The sequence below is a fragment of the Leptonychotes weddellii genome, chromosome 10 (assembly GCF_054177405.1).
Source record: "Leptonychotes weddellii isolate Sample4059 chromosome 10, ASM5417740v2, whole genome shotgun sequence".
In the NCBI taxonomy this organism is placed as follows: domain Eukaryota; kingdom Metazoa; phylum Chordata; class Mammalia; order Carnivora; family Phocidae; genus Leptonychotes; species Leptonychotes weddellii.
Genome location: NC_138378.1, coordinates 103,887,602 through 103,907,199, shown reverse-complemented (window position 1 = coordinate 103,907,199; position 19,598 = coordinate 103,887,602). Strand labels below are relative to the sequence as shown.

General features: G+C 46.5%; 1 protein-coding gene across 1 annotated transcript; it reads right to left on the bottom strand.

Moving 5' to 3' along the window:
• Nucleotides 1-1,252: 1,252 nt before the first annotated feature.
• Nucleotides 1,253-15,148, bottom strand: GTF3C2 (general transcription factor IIIC subunit 2). The gene is made up of 18 exons (XM_081797034.1): nt 14,797-15,148; nt 14,316-14,637; nt 13,445-13,730; nt 11,141-11,235; nt 10,656-10,733; nt 10,436-10,534; nt 9,109-9,336; nt 8,824-8,935; nt 8,515-8,623; nt 7,401-7,426; nt 7,096-7,225; nt 4,516-4,660; nt 4,250-4,411; nt 3,968-4,055; nt 3,423-3,551; nt 2,833-2,985; nt 2,593-2,700; nt 1,253-2,301 (listed from the first exon to the last, which is right to left on the bottom strand). The coding sequence occupies exons 1-18, from the start codon at nt 15,041-15,043 to the stop codon at nt 2,083-2,085; spliced, it is 2,736 nt and encodes a 911-aa protein (XP_081653160.1). The 5' UTR covers nt 15,044-15,148; the 3' UTR covers nt 1,253-2,082.
• Between the last annotated feature and the right edge of the window lie 4,450 nt (nt 15,149-19,598).

Sequence of the window (19,598 nt, the reverse complement as noted above, 5' to 3'; positions counted from 1 at the left end):
TTCAGACTGCTCAAACTCTCAGAATCTTATCTTTACAAGTAAAATGGGGCAATATCTACCTCATATGATTAAGTAACATATGCAAAATGCCTGAAATAGATCAAGTGTTTAAATAAACACTCATGTATCCTCTTTTCTTCCTTCCCTCTTGAGAACACATGGGAGGGAGAATTTTTAATAGAGAAATCTGGGAAGCTCCTTGGTAAAAGGTGAAATCTGAGCTGGGACCTTGAAGGATGAGTGTGGCTTATGTGGAGATGATGGAGGGAACAGTGTGAGCAAAGGCACAGGAAAAAAAGTACAGGAATCCATGGATAGTATAAAGTGGATATATTGGGAGGGAAGGTTGAAGTAGAATGGCCTTCAGAGAAAAGGGTTTATGGTAGAGAGAGAAAGCAAGGGCTGAAAGCATTCTCCTGATTTTCTTTTGGAGGTAGAGACCAAGGCTAAGAGTCAGGAGCAGGAGCAGGGCTGCCAGCACCAACCTACAGCCTCAACAGCATGGGTCCCCAGGTCCCATCTTTTCTGCCACAGAAGGTGGAATTCCATGATGCAATGTCAAGGGCCTGCCGTGGAGAAGCAAATCTTCTCTGCAATGGAAGGCACTTCCCTATCAGTCAGCTCAAAAACAAAACCGGCATAACCTGAGCTTGAACACAACAGGATGGTACAATACTTGCGTCCTTTGCACCGACGTGTGTTGTGATCCCTCTGCTGCTAATAGTCTGGTTGCCTCCAGGTTCTATTTCCTCTTCCATACCTGAAGGAAACTGAACTGCTTGATGCCTATCTTCTTGACATACGATAAATTCCCTACACCCAAGGGGCAGAAAGCTGTTCCCAGGTATCTGGCCAACCAGTCCACAGTGCCAGTGGGTTTTGTTCCAGGTAGGCACTAAGTTAATCTCCACTCCCTTCAGCTGGAGCTGGCTGTGTATTTTCCTCTCTTTTCTGAGGTCATCTGACTACTTCCCCCAAACTTGATTGTACTCCCATACACTCCAAGACTATGGTTTGCCTATTTCTCATTGCTGGGGTCTGTCTTTGGTTAGGAGGCAGTACTGCACTCCCTATGAGTCTGCAGCATCCCGCAAGAGGACTCTAACAAGAGAAGATATAACAATACATTACAGTACTTGGGTTTTAAACACCTCCTATATAAAGATTTGAAATAAAGTAGCTAGACATGTTTAATAAGTCAACAACGTGACAGTATCATGAAGGACCAAAAATCATGACGTGTAAAGAATGGTTAAAGTAACTGAAGATATTTAATCTACAGAAGAAAAGACTTGGGAAACACATGATAGCTATTTTTAAATATACTTAAAAAGGCAATCACAGGGAAAAATGACTAGATTTCCTAATACCCATGGTGAAATTTATAGAAGTATACTCTTTGACTTGATATAAAGGAAGATTTTTTTAAAACATGACTGCCTAGGAGTGTTCAAGTAGGGTCAGACGACCAGTGATTGGGAATATTTCATAAGCAGGAGCAAGTAAGATCTGAGCCACTGTTCTCCTGGTAGGGTGTTTGTGGTGTTCCTCAGTTAAAGAAGTACTGTAAGCAGCTTCAGTCCAATAAATTACTATCACCCCTCCTGGGCATGTGTGTTGGTTACTCTAAAGAGGAAGTTGAGAAGGCAGTAATACTGGATCCTGGAATATAGTCACACAGGAGCCTTCATGCGGATACCCTCTCCAGTTCTCCAAACACCCACTCACGTGTGATCTCAAAAACACCCAGTACCTTTACTTAGCTTTACCCACTTCACAATATGCTCAATATGAGCTATTTGACTTCCAAGCCTAGGTCAGGCCTGAGTGTTACTCATGAGCCATAGCTGTAGGCTGAGGAGCCTTGAGAGTTTCTGGAGGGATAGCCCCCCCGCCCGCAGGGGGCTGTGATGACAGAAGTCTGTGGAAGGAGAGGTATCTAAGGAGTCCTGGCAAGGCAGATCTAAAGGTCCAGGTCTGGCAGCATCACTATCCATGAAGACCCCAGTTCCTATGGCTCTGTGCATGGGGGGCCATTTGTTCCTGGCAGATTTCATTCCAAAGGTCCTGTGTGGACCACGACTAGGGACCGGGCAAAAGGCGATGGCTGGTTGGAGGGAAGCCAGGCCCTTTAATTGGGGAGGACGGCTGGAACATAGCACTGAAGTGGGCTCGACTCTCAAGCTGCATACGGTGGCCCAGGGGTGAGGTGAGTCCACGGACAAAATGGATCCGAACCAGCCCAGACTGTCCCCCAGATACCAGCCATCCATAGGAATCCAGGTTTGGGCTGAAGCGGACCTGAGAAGAGAATTGAAAGCAAGAGAGATGTTCACAGTTGGTGCTTTAGGGTGAATCCTAGTTGTAAGAAGGGGAGAAAAAGGGCAACAATCTGAAAGGATAGGACCATGATGGGGTGAGAGAGGCAGGAAAGAGGTAGGTCTATCATGCTCTGGAGGATCAGGTTGCCAGAGCGGTCTTCCTTCCTTCCCTCTGCTACCTTTTCATCCCCCGTTTCGTTGATCGTAGCTTCAGAGTTGGGAGGAAATGAGAGTGAAGAAGGGTGGAGAAGATGAGAGACAAGGTTTTTACCTTGTGAATAGCCTCTAGCTGCAGCCGGTCCAGGCAGAGCTGCGAATGCCCCTCTCCTTCCTGCATGCGCAGCATTGGCTCCCTATGGAGGAGATCGTGGAAGGAACCCTGGGGAGGAGGGAGAAAGCCAGCTTCTCAGTCTTGCATCTTTGTGCTGCAACTCCTTACAATGCCCTACTGTACCAGGACTAAAATTTTCTTTTTTAAAATGCCACACCCATTCTCCTGGCCTCAATTTACCAAATCTGTGTCTTGAAAGAGCAAGTAGTGATGGTTGACAGTTTCAGCGTAAGTTCGAGCTTTGGGAGGGTTGGGGGCCTCAGATGAAGTAGAAGAATGGTCTCGACCTTCAGGGCTGTCCTGATACGGCATCAGATCTGCTTTATATATAGGCTAGAAAGGAGACCATGAGATTAGGTCCTATAATACTGGAGACAGAATAAAAGAGAAAATTGATGGGGCGCCTGGGTGGCTCAGTCGGTTAAGCGTCCGACTCTTGATCTCAGCTCAGGTCTTGATCTCAGGGTCGTGAGTTCAAGCCCTGCGTTGGGCTCCACGCTGGGCATGGAGCCTACTTAAAAAAAAAAAAAAAAAGGAGAGAGAGAAAATTGGTTTTGGGCAAGAAAGACTTAAAGACAGAAGAAGGTAGTATGTTTAAACACATGCACAGATGCACTAGGGTAGGGAAGATGATGTACAACTTTGTGCTAAGACTTCCAGGGACAATATCAGGTCTGGGAGACCTAATCCAAATTTACAGTTCTAACTTAGGGGGTCATGTGGATTAGGACCCAACAGATGGTGCTACCATTAAATATTCATATACGTACGAATCTTCTCTCTACAGGTCGCTTGACATTTATTGGGTTCAGTGCCATATCAGGCAGTATGGCTGCAATGAGCTCCCCGGATATATCTCCTGCGGCTATTGTCCCAAGCCAGTCGGATCCTGAAAGACTCTAATAAGAAGAGACAGATTTCTTTCATTCATTCATTCACTCATACTGTTTCCGTTCTGTGAGCTGGAAACAGCCGCACAGTCTGAAGTGGAAGACACACAGAAAAACAAAAATAAGTTTATCGGATGGAGGGATGGGGTCACTGGGGGATGGACATTAAGGAGGGCACATAATGTAATGAGCACTGGGTGTTATATAAAACTGATGAATCACTGAACCCTACCTCTGAAACTAATAATACATTTTATGTTAATTAGTTGAATTTAAATAAAAAAAAAAAAAGAGTTTATCCTAACATTTATCCCTGATGATAGTTACCATACATCTATCTACTTCTATGCAAAACTACTGCCTCTTCCCAACCACCAGGAGGTGAGTAAAGGAATCGTTTTCCTGTGTAACAAAGACGGGCTCACCCAGACAGTGCCTTTTCGAGGAGCAGTGAAATAGGCCTTGAAACCAAGGTAACCAGCATCAATATAATGAATCCCACAAAGTCCGTAACTGTAAGAGAAAGACAAAATAAAACTTTCTTTTCTCCAAAACAGCATTCATTTCCCTTTCCCAGTTCCTTCCAGAATTCAAATTACCTCAATGAAACAACTCTCACCCCTCCTCACCCCACACTATCTGGCAACTTTGCACCCCAACCCTTAGGGCCTGTCCCTAGAGCTCCTCCCATCTGCATCCTGCCGTACGAGGCATAGCAGTTGTCCTGAGCCACAGTGACACCATTGTAGGGAAGCAGCCAGGCCAGCTCTGTACTCAAGAAGCGCTTGATAGAGTTTATGGGTTCATACGGTCGTCGAAGGTCCCAGAATTTTATTTTGCGGTCACTCCCCGCAGAGACGAGGAAATGACTGTGGAAAGAGGGTATAAGAGGGAGAAGATCAAATCTGAGCAAGTCTCGAGCACCGGCCTTCCCGGGCCTCACCTCCCACCCCACAGCTCTCCTGTCCTGTACCTGTTCGCTTTGCACCACTGAAGGGTACGCACAGCCTGGTCATGGGCTAGGAAACACTGGAAGGGGTAGAGCTTCAAGGAGCCGTCAGAGAGCCGTATCCGCTGCAGGGGTGAGTTAGTCGGAAGGTTCCAGAAAACCACCATGCCTGAGACAGGAATAGAATGTATAGGTATTAGAGGCACGTTCTCTCTTCTTTTGCTCTAATATCTTTCTCTGGGCTCCTAGGACCTTTGCCTTTTACCCTCAGATGTGACCCCCTTATGAAAGGATATAGGGATCATGATTAGCTAGCCAACATTCCCTCCGTGGTATTTTAGCTCCAACTCTCATCAACAAAAAATAGCTCAGGGGAGGGGGGTGGGAGGATGGGTTAGCCTGGTGGTGGGTATTGAGGAGGGCACATTCTGCATGGAGCACTGGGTGTTATGCACAAACAATGAATCATGGAACATTTCATCTAAAACTAATGATGTAATGTATGGGGATTAACATAAGAATAAAAAAAAATAGTGAAAAAAAAAATAGCTCAGTCTGGGACTTGTGGTTGAAAGATAGACTGAATACACCCAATAGCCTCTATTCCCTACTAAATAGAAACAAAGGGATTTATTTATTTATTTTTTAAAGATTTTATTTATTTATTTGACAGACAGAGACACAGCGAGAGACAGAACACAAGCAGGGGGTGTGGGAGAGGGAGAAGCAGGCTTCCCAATGCGGGGCTCGATCCCAGGACCCTGGGATCATGACCTGAACCGAAGGCAGACGCTTAATGACTGAGCCACTCAGGCACCCCAAAGGGATTTTTTTTTTAAAAGCATAAACCCTCTAGGACAAGGGCTGGCGAACTACAGCCCTTGGGCCAATACAGCCTGCTGCCTGCTTTGGTAAATAAAGTCTGACTGGAACAGTGACACCCATTCGTTTACCTAATGTATGGCTACCTTCATCGCTCAGTGGCAGAGCTGAGTAGTTCCAATGGTCAAACAGCCCACAAGGCATAAAATATTCACTATCTGCACCTTTAGAGAAACGTCTGCCAACTCTGCTCTAAGACAGAGAGAACAGGCAAGGAGCCAAAAGCAACAAGATGCAGAGAAACAGAAAACAAATGAACAAATAGAAACTAACTCTGCTGACCCAAAACAAGCTGCCCCCTGACCAGGCTGGCAGAGGAGGGTATCAAAAGCGTAACGTTGATAAAAATAAAAGACAAATTAAAGAACAGTAAGAATTTATTTTTTTTTAAAGATTTTATTTATTTGAGAGAGAAAGAGAGAGCATGAGTGGGGCAGGGGGAGAAGCAGACTCCTTGCTGAGCAGGGAGCCTGATGCGGGGCTCGATCCCAGGACCCCAGGATCATGACCTGAACCGAAGGCAGATGCTTAACCGACCGAGCCACCCAGGCACCCCAACAGTAAAAATTTAATAAACAATAGCTGGGGAAACTATTTGTAGCTAAAAACTCAGGAAATGTAGCACCTATGAACCTTTCTTGGAAAAGCTTATTGGCAGCGAACTCGAGCTGAGTCGTATCGGTCACGTAGCAACAAGGGCAGACTGAGAGGGACAGACCGGTGGACATGTGTGATCATTTCAATGCAGAATTGTAACTCGGGGAATTAGGACAGCAAGACAGCATCAAGAATGATGCACCCTGATGATGTAAGAATCACCGCACCAAAGGAAACACACATAAAAGACAGAGAAGGACAGGAAGAAGCGTGAAAGTGCTAATTTCCTGACCTCCCGGGGCAAGACTACTGAGGAGGTCTAACCGTGAAATTGTCGCCTGTGGACTTCAACTACCGGAATCCTCTTTATCTATGATCCTTTTCTCTCCCCTTTTAAACCTTAAGAGTATCTTTAAGGAACTAACATCTCTGTGGTGAAGGAACATTTATGGGGAGCTTAGCCCATCTCTCAGTTTCAATTCAGTCTTTCTCTTTTATAAAAATTAAACTGTAATTAAATTTCATACATTTTCATTTAAAATAGCTTATGTAGGGGCACTTGGCTGGCTCAGTCGGTGGAGCATGGGACTCTTGACCTCGGGGTTGTGAGTTCAAGCCCCACGTTGGCTGTGATTACTTAAAAATAAAATCTTTAAAATAGCTTATATGGTATAATCCCATCACTATAGAATGCTCTCTCTCACCATCTGATCTTTTTATCTTTATATATGCATAGAGAACTCCATGAAATGATGTTCATCCCCTCTTTTTGTTTTTAAAGATTTTACTGAGAGAGAGCACGAGCGAGTGAGAGCATGAGCTGGGGGGAGGGGCAGAGGGAGAGCAAGAAGCAGACTCCCCACTGAGCAGGGAGCCCGATGGCAGGGCTCGATCCCAGGACCTCGAAATCATGACTGAGCCAAAGGCAGACGCTTAACCTACTGAGCCACCCAGGTGCCCCTGTTCATTTGTTCTTAACTATGTTTTTCTGAGTAGAAAAATTCTAGTGACTTTTTTCTTTCTTCTTTGTATTTTTTTTACATTGCTTAAACATAATGTCCAGCATTGAACCAAAAAGGAAACCACCACCAAAAAACAAGCATATATAAAGTTTTGTTTTTTTACCATTATAGTAGCCAGCAGCCAGGTGATGATGGGGCCGGGTGGGCATCCAGGCCAGGCTAAGGCACTGACCGCACTCAGAGGGGTCCGAAGCTTGCATAGACCCTACCTGAAGGGTTGCCACACATTGTACCTGCAGGGACAGAAGAGCCGGGACTAGGGTTAGGGATACTTACCATTTGCAACAAAGGCTCAAATCAGTGTTTAATTCCGCAGACGGGGAGAGGCAGAAGGAGACTCACTGTGGAATCAGAAAGGGAGGCTCGAGAAGATGGAGCCTTGGCTAAGGTAGCAGATTCCTCACTCACCTTATAGATGGCGGGCTTCATTGCATCTGTGAGGGAAGAAGAGCAGTAACTGATGCTCTGGGAACAGAGGACTGACGTCCTGCCCTGCCTTGCTCTTAGATCAGCCCCCCCGATCTGACAATGACCTTCCCTGACAGCTATCTTTCCTCCAGCACATTTATGAATCTACCTCTACCTGCCCCCATCTTCTTTTCCCCCCCTTGTTGTACTTGAGTGTGTCCTTCCTCCTATCAGAATGGCTAATGGCTCCACTCCGCTCCCTCCCCACCCTCTCTCACCTTTTCCAGAACTTCGCTCATTTGGTTATCTTTCCTTTCTCCTGAATGATCCACTTTCTCTCTCCCTACTGGGTCATTCTCATATTCAGACATAAACATGCACTACAGTCTTCTAACTAAATGAAACAAACACACAAACCAAACCCTTCCTTTCCCCTTATTCACCTCCAGCACCACCCTCATCTATGTGTTCTTCACAGCCAATCTACTTGAAAGAATTGTCCATGCATCTGTCTTCACTTCCTCACTGCCTATTCGCTCCTCAGCCCACTCCTCTGCCAGACCACCAAATATGGGATTTCTCGGGGCTCAAACCTGGGTGCCCCCTTCCTTACATACTCAGTACAGCTGAAAAACAAATTTGACAAACAGGAGATGCCTCTCGTTAACCCCTTCCTCTTCTGGCTCATCTTCAGCTCTACATTCTCTCCCTCTCTTCCCAACAAAGAGACTGTGTTTATGTGTACGTGGCAGTTAGGCCAGGAGAGGTCAAGCACAGGACTGGGGGAAGGAGAAGAGTATGGCAGGGGAGATCAGCCTTAGCAGTTCTTTACACAGCCAATCAGCTGTGGCAGCAGGAGGGGAGAGCCTGAGAGCACAGAGCAGGGAAAGGGGGAGAAGGGGAGTGGGCTGAAAGAGCCCAGTGATAAGACTGCAGGAGAGAGTACCCCTTGCAGGCTGCTAAAGAGAGAGGTTGAGGACAAGAGGTGTGAAGTCAGAGTGAGTGGGGTGCTAAGTGAGGCTCTGTCCCAGAGGCTGGGCCGGGAGGACTTTCAGGAGAGATGGACAGACCAGCTAGGGTAGCACCACGCCCCCTGGGCTACTGTGCTACTCACCTGGGGACTGCTGAGCCAGCAGGGCCTCCGGATGGGGCAGACTGAACAGCAGCACCTTCCCGTCGGAGCAGGCAAGAGCCAAGAGGCCCAACCTGGGCAGGAGAGGAGCCTAGAGGGGGAGACCAGATCTGTGCTGAGGCTTGCCGCCTTCAGGGCTTCTTAGAAAACTTTTGAGGTTCTGGTCCCTGGAAATGACAGGGATTTGCTGGGAAGACTCCATCCTCCGCTCTCTGTCAACTCTGGGAACTCATAGGGCCTCTCTGTTCTGCCTGTGAGTCCTAAGGCATCCCACAACGAACACGGAGGTACCTTCCGAGGGGTGCCTGGAAGTTCCCATGCTCCACTGGGGCAGAACTTGAGGTCCCAGATGCAGCCGTGGTCACAAGCAATCCCATAGACAAAGTGAGCCCTGTTGCCAGGACTGAGGAGAGAAAGTATATGGGGCAAATGGGCAGGGAGAAGGGGCCGAGGGCCGCCAGAGCCTGTGCTCCGCCCCATCTCATCCAGGCCCCCCAGCTCCCCTCCCCAGCTTCCCTGCCCAGGTTATCTCCTCCTCAACCACACTCCCATGGCAGCGCCCCAGCCCCACCTCACCAGCTTTCCTGTTGCAAGGTCCCAAGGCCCCAGACTTGGAGCAGCCCAGGACCCGAATGAAGCTGGCTCAGTGGGTGTGTCTCATTCATGTCAGGGCTGGAGAAAAGGGCCACATACTGCGAAGCTGCCGCCCCCTCTGGTACCGGACACCAGTCCAGAGCCCAGAGGGGCCCCCCCGTGAAGAAGGACACATCCCAGCGCTCTGGGTGTGCTGTGATCGAGCTAAATCTAAAGAAAAATCAAAGATGGGATGAAGAAAGGAATTAACAAAAGGTATTAAGGACTTCAGTAGGTGAATGGATAAATTAACATCCAAACAATGGAATATTATTTGGCACTAAAAAGAAATGAGCTATCAAACCATGAAAAGGCATGGAGGAACCTTAAATGCATATCATTAAGTGAAAGAAGCCCACCCCAAAAGGCTACACACTGTGTGATCCCAACTATGGGACATTTTGGAAAAGGCAAAACTATAAAGACATCAAAAGATCCGTGATAGCGACGGGTTAGAGGGGAGGGCAGGATGAGCGGTTAGAGCACAGAGGATTTTTAGAGCAGTGAAACTACTCTGTATGGTATCCTAACAATAGAGACAGGTCACTACACATTTGTCCAAACCCACAGAAAGCACAACACCGAAAGTGACCCCTAATGTAACTTATGGACTTCGAGGGCTGCTGCGTCAGTAGCGGGTCATCAACTGTCACACACGTGCCCTCTGGTGGGGGATGTTGATAACAGGGGAGGATGTGTGCATGTGGAGGAGGGGACGGGCGTATATGGGAGATCTCTGCACCTTCCTCTTAGTTTTGCTGTGAACCTAAAACTGCTCCAAAAAAATTAAGTCTTTAAAAAAAAGAAAAGGTAATGAGGACAGAATGGGAGCTCCAGCTGGCGCCGGTATGAACTGGCCTAAGCAGGGGCCAGAACAGCAAGAAGGTCTATGGGTGAGAACAGTCCTGAGCCACCATCTGTATCTGCCTCCTTTCCTTCCAAAGCCTGTCTAGCTCTAGTTCACCTTCAAAGAGGAGAGGCTGTGCATTCTGGTCTACTACAGTGTTCTCTCCAGGGCCAGTCTGTCTGGGTCTATCTGAGCAGATGTGACCTGGTAAACTGGCCATCCATCTCCCTCACTTCCCTCAGTCTGGCCAGCAGTGATGAGCACTGCAAATTAGAGCAGGTTAACCAGATCTAGCCAGGACTCCTACCTTGGGACCCCCTGGAACAGCATCAGGGGAAGAACAGGGCCAATCTGTCATCCCTCTCAATACTCATTTTTTCTATTTCTATCTCCTAGAATCAGAAACAGATACGCAATCTTCACCTGTTTATTCGGTAGAGCGTGCCGTCCTCAGGAAGTCCTTCACGCTGGACAGAAAACAGTGGAGACTTCTCTTCCTGGGGCAGGTAGGGAGCCGCCTCACTGGTGGCGGGGGAGTCAACAGTGTGAGTTTGGAAGTTTCACCCATCCCAGGATTCCCTGTCACCCTCCTGTCTTTAGGGGTGTCACCCCTTCCCAGCTTCAGAATCTCTCTTTAACTTACAGTTCAGATAACAAGTGCCACTTCCAGGCCAACGGAATCCATTCTGCAAACTCCCAGTATGAATGCTTCTGCTCTCGGCTGGAGGAACAGAAGAAGCATTAATGAAGGAAAAGAGAAATTCTAGCGCAGCGCTGTCCAGTAAACCTTTCTACAATGATGGAAGTGATCTATCATCTGTGCTGACAGATACACTAGCCACTCGCTCCACGTAGCTACTGGGCACTTGAAATGTGGCTAGTGTAACTGAGAAACTGGACTTTTAATTTTAATTAACTTTAAATTACATTTAAATGGCCAAACACAGCTAGAGGCTACTATGTTGGACAGCACAGCTCTGGAGCTCTCGCCTTTGGAGCAGTGCCTTTTAGTTATGAATGTCTTCAGTGTCCTGCCCTGGGAGTGCCCTCTTTCCCATGGCCCCACTTCTAGATGGTCCTTTGCACGCCACCACCTTCTCATCCCCAGCCCCCTTCCTCAAGTCTCACAGGTCCTTGGTGAGATGGAGGCACTTCCAAACAGGAGCCATGATGTGATTTGGTAAGCCATTGGGAGCCATTCCCCGGCAGTGTGGCTTCTGCTTCTGAGGAGCAAATGGGAACAAAGTATAAGGGAGAGAATTTTATAGATAAGACAAAGTCCCCAGAAGGCAGCTTTCCCAGCTTCTACTTTTCTTGGCACTGCTTCCTCTCTAGCTGACTTATCAGCATCTTAAAAGACTGATGTTTCCGCCATTACAATGACTTCTCCACCTTCTGCTCCCACTCCTCCATCAGAACTGCAAAGCCTGTTACGTATTTTCTGTTCACCTTCCTCGGCGTCTCCAAGGCATTTGGTTCAGAGGACTCCCATTTGCTTCCTGAAACCCCTGCCCCATGGGATAGCGTCTCCTTATTCTTCCTGCCTCTCTGATATTCCCCCACCGGCACTCCCTCCTCTGACAGGTTTGGGTAATGATGGTGTTTCCCAGAGTCCCTCTGTCTTCTCCTCAACCCTCTATACATATACTCTCATCCCATGTCCACGGCTTTGACTACCATCGTTGACTTCTTAGTAAATGTAAACTTTACCCAGTTTTAGCTTTCCTACAAATTCTAGACTTTTACAGTGTGGTGCCAACCCATATTATAGAGCCTAAGGCAAAAGGAAAATCAGTAATACAGTTCCTGTTTTTATTTAAAACTTTGATATTTTGTTCACCATAAATTTGTTGCATTTTTTTTTTAAGATTTTATTTATTTGAGAGAGAGAGTGCGAGACAGAGAGCACGAACGGGGGAAGGGGCAGAGGGAGAGGGAGAAGCAGACTCCCCACTGAGCAGGGAGCCCAACACGGGGCTTGATCCCAGGACCCCAGGATCATGACCTGAGCCTAAGGCAGATGCTTGGCCGCCCGAGCCACGGAGGCGCCCTGCATTACCTTTATTTGTTAAAATGTTGCATCAAAATATTTATCTTGATTACTGAGGGGTTTGGTGTTCCCTTAAATGTTGCGCTTGAGACAAGGAAGGCACACGTCCATGCACATGACTGGCAACCAGACATCTCCAGTAGGACAGCTCATGGCACACAGGCACCTCCAACTCAGCATGTCAGAAAATGAGCCCATCACCTCCCCTGCTCACCCTCACTCCTCCCCTGCTCCCACCGTTCCTCTGTCCCGAAGTCCAGCACTTAAGAGCACCATCTAAGCTAGAAACTCCTACTCCTTCCTTTCCAGCAACTGCCAAGTGCCGCTAACTCTCTAAAATGTCTCTTGCACCTGCCCCCCACCTTGGCTTGCTTCACAGCCTGATCCAGGCTCTCCCTGTCATGACCTGGATAACCAAAGCTGTCTTCTGACTGTCCACTGCAGACTGACCTATCGTCCTAACTGATCACGTTATTTTTCTACCTAAAAACCTTTGTTGCACAGAGTTTCTGTGATGATGAAAATGTTTTGGAAATGGGTAACAGTGATGGCTGCACAACACTAGGAATGGCCTAATGCCACTCAGTTGTATTTTTTGGGGGGGGTGGAGCAGAGGGAGAGGGGAGAGAGAATCTCAAGCAGGCTCCACGCCTAGCATGGAGCCTGACACGGGGCTCGATCTCACAACCGTGAGATCATGACCTGAGCCAAAATCAAGAGTTGGATGCTCAATGGACTGAGCCACCCCGGCGCCCCCAAAATAATTTACATTTTTAAATGGCAAATTTTATGTTATGTATATTTTACCACAATTCAATAAACATACAAACACCTGTGTTGGCTCCTACCAGTCTGTCCTTCCATCCTCTCAAGTTTAATCCCCCACCCCTGCTGGTCCCGCAGGGCATTTCTATACCTTTGGGAACTTGCTGAGAGCTCTCAACAGCTCTGCCTGCTTTAGTGCCCTGTCCTGGGAATTCCCAGGAAAACCACTCTCTCTGGCAAACTCCTGTTCACCTTTCAAGACCTAGCCCAGCTATCACTTGTCTGTGAAGCCCCAGCAGTTCACTGCCCTCCTCGACACGCCAAAAGCATTTGGTTCCCTCCTGGTGAAGCCCTCATCACACAGTGGAGTCTGTGAGGCAGGAGGCTGTCTTAGTCATGTGCGTTTCCTAGTGCAGAGGAGGTACTCGATAGCTGAATGAGTAACCTCATGCACTTACACGCCCAGCCCCCGCCTGCTCAGCTGTTTTTTCGTTTCTTCGTTTACTTATTTTGGCCATCAGTTAGTTACTAGGCCAAAGCTTTCCGCTAGGGCACCCTGCAGACCCCCCTAACAATCCCTCTACCTCTCTATTCGCTTTCTTGTTCACTCAGATTACCCCTGAAGTGGATCCTCGTGGGGTGCTTTGAGGCACCACAGGCTCAGGGTCAGAGGAGCTCTCACTTGGGCCCTCGCTTTCATCTCCATCTTCAGCCTCAACCTGGAGAACGAAGTCTTCATCCCGTGCAGTGTCATCTTCTTCTTCTCCACCTTGACAGGCTGCCTGCTGCCGGTTTTTCTTCGGTTTGGCAGGGCTGCTCACCTTGGGGCTCTCAGGACAGGACACTGGAGCGGGCAGGGCCGTTGAGAGCTCTTCAGCCAGTTCCTGAAGGTACAGAAGTGCCCTGCGGGACAGGGCAGAGTCAGAGCCATACTCACAAACACTTAACTGAGAACCCACTTTTCCAGACACTTGACCGATTATCTCACTGGATCTGCCCAGTGACCCTGTGAAGCAGCTATTCATTTCCCCTCCCCCTTTGATAAAGAACCAGAGATTTAGGGAAGTTAAGGGACTTGGCCAAGAGAGGACTCAGATCACATATGTGGAATCTGAACCCAGGTCAGCCAACTCCAAGTCCAAGGCACTTGCACTCTACCACAGTTAAAGATCAGTAAGAGCCCAGAGAAGAATGGAAGGGCACACAGAGACCAACAGATACTGGGCAGGGAAAATCACAATGAAGACCTGAAGGAAACTGAAAAATGTGACAGAATACAAGGCACAGAAAGCAATCTCCTGGACAAAGTCAGCAACAGATAAAAAAGTTGCTGTGGTAAGAGCTAGAAGATGGCTCAAGTCCCCAGAACCCAGACGCTACCCCCCGCTTACCTGACAACTCGTCACAGCCTCTCAGCTCTCCAACATCTGCCCCCGCCAACCCTTCACCCCGACCGCCCTCCACCAAGGTGCGCCCTACAATCCTTACACTTGGGCAGCCCTTCGGCGGGGTCGTTCCCCAGGAGGGGTCTCAAAGTCCTCAGGGGGCCTCTTTGGAGGTGGAGACTCTGGCTGATCTAGGTCTTTGGACAACTTCAGCAGTAGCAGCTCTGCCTTGGACCTTCGACCTCGTTTCTTAGGCATGGGGGCGGACAGAGGGTTGGATTGATCTAAGAGACCAGGAACCAGAGGGGCTGATGGAGGATTAGGTTGTTGGGGCCTTTTGGGGCCTTTCCGTGTGCTACCACCTCTCTTCCGGCCAGGCTTTGAGGCCCTAGGCTTTGAGACCTTTGACATCTCTGAAGAAAGATCTGTAGAGAAGAATATGGGTGAGATGAGACCAGAGTTCAAACCTCTGTGGAATAGATTATACCATAGCCAGGTCGGTAAGATCCTGTGAGCTCACCCTGCTCTCTTTCGTCTTAAGCTAAGCATGGGGAGATAAAAATAGGAAAGGACAAGGTACATACCTTGCTGTTCAAGTCTGGAGAGGCTTTCTTGTTCTGCAGGGAGCCTCCTCTCATCAAGAGAATCCTCAAATCCAGGCAAAGGTGTAGGTAAAGACATCTCTATGGAAGCCTCAGCACTAGTTGTTTCTGAAGAGGCCTTGACATCAAGCTGATTTAGCACCTCTTGTCCAGGAGACACTACCACAGTCATGTTCCCCACGGGGCCGGCCTCCCCCAGGGCAACACAGCCGACCCCGCAGGTATCCATCAGCACCCCCTAAAATGGCTGCCCCTGCATAGAGACATACACATGAGTAGAAGGCAAAAGGTATTTGCACTGGCTCAGATTTTTCTACTTTCCTATCTTTTCTCCTCCCATCCCACCCACTGCCCACCCCCCAACCAGAAACCCAATCACTCCCTGATCACTCATTCATATAGCAATAATTACTAAGCATCTTCTATGTCAGGCACCGTTCTAGGAACTGGTAACATGACAATAAGCAAGACAGACAAGATCCCTGCCCTCATGGAACTTACACACTAGCAGAGCTAGCGATAAACAGATAATAAGAAAGCTACCATTTATTTATTAAATGCTTACTATGTGCCAAGCATTATATTCTTCAGCCAGTTTAATTTAAAGCTCTTAAGTTTACTCGTAAGGATAATGCAGTGAATGAACAATTATTCAACTTCTTTCCTTAAAACCCAATGAAATGAATCACCGTCTTCCCCTCAAAAAATAAAAAGAGAGGATGAAAAAATCTTCCTAAACCTCCTAGGAACAGACTGCAAAGAATAGCTGCCGAGGGGTGGCTGGGTGATGGACACTGGGGAGGGTATGTGTTGTGGTGAGCGCTGTGTGTTGTGTAAGGCTGATGAATCACAGAACTGTACCCCTGAAATAAATAAATTATATGTTAATAAATAAATAAATAAAAATAGCTGCCGATACATAAAATTTAGACCAAATTGAAGGAGGATGCCTAGAGCTAATATCCATCTTCGTGAATACTAGTCAAGGAATAGATTTATTTAATAATAAGTAAGAGTTCTCTAGTGCCCTGCCATTAATCTTTTACTTGAATAGGGGAGGTGGATGGCTAGGAGATAATTAAGGAACATCCTACCACATTAAGAGACCTTTCCCACATTGAAGAATGGACTAAAAAACTGTCATGAATCTTTTTTTTTTTTTTGAGAAAAAGAGAGAGAGAGAGGACTCATGCATACACCAGAGCAGGGGAGGGGCAGAAGGAGAGGGAGAGTCTCAAGCAGACTCCTGTTGAGCGCAGAGCCTGAAGCAGAGCCCAAGGCAGGGCCCGATCCCATGACCCTGAGATCATGACCTGAGCCAAAACCATGAGTCAGTCACTTAACCGACTGAGTAACCCAAGCGCCCCTCTTCATTCTTTTTTTCCAAACCCAGAAAATCATTTGTGCAACCATGGGCAAAAGTAAACTGACAGAGATAAAAACACTGAACACCAAACCAAAAAGCTGAGCAACACAGAACTCTGCAAGGGCCCAGTTTTTGGCCAGAACAATCTGCCTGTCTATGACAAAGGAGAAATAGCTCAAATCTCAGGAAGGAATCCCCCATAGATCTGTATATGCCTTAAGGATGTTTAACAGAACCAAAAGTAGTATACGATGTTGCTTCCAAAATGCCTAGTGGGCCACAGGAACCAGAAGGAACTGTTTTAAAGGCTACAGAGTAAGAGACTGAGATAAAAGAAACACAAAAGAAAAAACCTACAAGATGACATAAGATATGACTATAACAATAACCAAAGATCAATTCATCCATTAAAAAAAAAAAAAAAGAATAAAGATTTGATTTAAAAGCCAAACTATATCCTTTGAAAGAGATGTCTAAAACAAAGGAACTCAAACAGTTGGAAGTCAAAAGATATGAAAATATATAGGGCAAATGTAGGCACAAAGAAAACAGGAGTTTTGTTAACAACAAAGCTGAATTCAGGGGAAAAAGTATTAAATGGGACAAAAAGGGAATACTTGATAATAAATAAAACTTCAAATTATATAAAAGATAAATGTCATGAACTCTTAAGACATCAAATGACATAGCATCAAAACAAAGCGAAATCTTCAGGAAATACAAGAACTACTTTTATTTTTTTTTTTTTAAACTAATTTATTTTTTTAAAGACTTTATTTGTCAGAGAGAGAGAAGAGAGAGAGAGAGAGCACAAGCAGGGGGAGCTGCAGGCAGAGGGAGAGGGAGAAGCAGGCTCCCTGCTCAGGGACTCGATCCCAGGACCCTGGGATCATGACCTGAGCTGAAGGCAGACGCTTAACCGACTGAGCCACCCAGGCGTCCCAAGAACTACTTCTTTTAACCACTGACAGATCAAGTAGATAAGGACAGAGAAGACATGAATAAAATGATTATTTGACCTCTCTACTGGTCAAGGTTGAGCACATAGAACAGAATCCTCTCTAGCCAGTTCAGCTAAAAGGGATTTACTACTGGATATTACATGCATGGTTCACATCAGTGGTTCCTAAAGCATGGTCCTGGCAGCATCAGCATCACTTGGTAATTTGTTAAAATGCAGATTTCCAGTCCTATCCCAGACCTACTGAATCAGAAACTCTGGGATGGGGCCAGCACTTTTTGTTTTCACAAAGCCCTTCAGATTATTTGGATGCACATGCAAGTTTGAGAACCACCTGCAAGCAGGATCACTGGGAGGGTTGGGGGTGAGGAGGGACAGTTTAGGAACAAGGGCTGGTCAAAATGGGAAGTTGTCTGGCAGCTGCTGGTTCAAGAACCACAGGACCTCTCCTACGCCATGATGAGGAGGCACCTGCGAATCAAGAAGTTCCTGCCACAGCTGATGGCTCCATGAACTGCCTTGCACTGATCAGAAAGTGACCTGACTCAAGAGCGAAGACCCTTCTCGGCTCCCAGGTCAACAATCATACCCCTGCCACAATCTGAACTGGCAAAATGTATGGCCTGCCTCTCTCCTCTCTAAACTCGGGTCCAAATTTGAGAGCACATTTGACTGGCAAGACCTATCATATTCAAAATCTTGGATGGAAAAAAATTCCAGGAATTGAAATTTCTAGCTTTCCAGGCTCTCAAGTGGAGGTTTTTTCCTTCTCTCACATCCCACTGACCACACTGTAGAAGGTGGGATCAGTGTCTTGTCAGTTCCTCTCCGAATGCACCTGTAGACCAGCAGTCCTCCCTATCTTGTAAAAACTGTTCCTTTGAAGTCCGTAACATTCAGCTAACCCATTGCGACTCACTCACTGTAATACACTGGACCTTGTCTCACAAATCCTTTTAACCTCCAAAATCACAAAGACATCCTACTATCTGATCACAACCTCCCATCATTATAGCTAGATTGCTCAACTACTATCACTTTATCTATTCTTCAACCATATCAAGCCACCATCATTGATCTCTCCAGTTTCTCCCGGTGTTGGCCACATCCAATCTACCTTAGATTCCTTTATTTTAATCAGACTTTTGTTGATAGTATGAAGTTCCTTTCTTGTCTTTTTGTTCCACAGGACTGGCAAAATTTAAGCCCTGGATGAACCAACCATCCTTTTTCTCTACGCATGCATCTAAGCTGCCGGAGTGCTAGCAATCACACTTTCTCTCGTCAGCCCCCACATTCCCTCACCCCCAACCTCTGATCCTCTGGTTCTCAGCAGATGATTTTGCCTCTGATTTCCGAAACAAAACCCAAAGCCATTATGTGGGACAGACTTCGATGTCTGGTCAAGGAGCCTAACATTCCCTGCATCTGAACCCCTCATCTACTTTCTAAGCCCAACTTCCACTTGTGTTCTAGCTCTACTCCCCCATCTCTTAAGGACACTGGAATTGTTTAGCCTTTCCTTTTACATTGGTTGTTTCCAAACTGCATTTAAATGTCTCTAATTCTCATCTTAACACACACACAACAATCCTTCAACCCACATTCCTCCTCCCTCTCACAGTCAAACTTTTAAAGAGCTGTCTGCCCTTGATGTTTTAATTACCCTGCTTCATTTTGACTAGAATATTGCCCTCCAACTCATCACTGAGGCTGAAGTCATCAATAATTGCTGGGTCAACTAATGCAATGGGCACTTCTCAGTCTCATTTAACTTGATCTCTCAGCAGCACGATCGCTACTGACCACACCTTTCTCGGAACATTCTCTTTTCTTCAGAGGCAGTTTAAGTGCAATGAAATTTTAGATTTTTACAAAATCTTCCTCGATCTTTTACAGCTGTCTCACTCACACCTATTTGGCAGCCTCTTTGTTTCTTGGCAAATGTACCTCTTTTTTCTTTCCAAAGCATTCAACTTGGTTTGCTTTCTTTTTTAGAATTGTTTTTATAAAACTTTTAGTTGACACAAAATACTTGTAAATACATGTAGAATGTAAAGAATAACAAAGTACCTATTTATCTGCCACATTTCAACAAAGTTTTAATAGCAGTAACTCTTTCATACTCAAATTTCTTTAAAATTTAAACATATATCACAATTATATAAATATAATGACAAGTTAACTGACATAAAAAATGTTGAGAACCATTACAATGACTCTTGGCAAGCATTCAACTCAAACAGTGGAGAGAGAATGACCAGGCCTATAGGAGAAAAGCCTATAGGCTTTAAGCATTCAGTGTGCCATGGGCATCAGTCTGTACACTCTACAGAGGAAACGGGGAATGTCAGTTAACACAGGGAGCTAGTTAAATAGGTATCAGTTAAGAGAACTTCTATGTATGCCTTAAAGATTTTCCACATCAGCTCTTTTTCGCCGCCATCCTGCTCTGCA

Coding starts and splice junctions, on each gene's coding strand:
- GTF3C2 (XM_081797034.1), bottom strand. CDS start 15,043: ATGGATACCTGCGGGGTCGGCTGTGTTGCCCTGGGGGAGGCCGGCCCC. Junction 14,638..14,796: donor CTCCAGACTTGAACAGCAAG/GTATGTACCTTG, acceptor TCTTCTCTACAG/ATCTTTCTTCAGAGATGTCA. Junction 10,535..10,655: donor TGGCACTTGTTATCTGAACT/GTAAGTTAAAGA, acceptor CCCCGCCACCAG/TGAGGCGGCTCCCTACCTGC.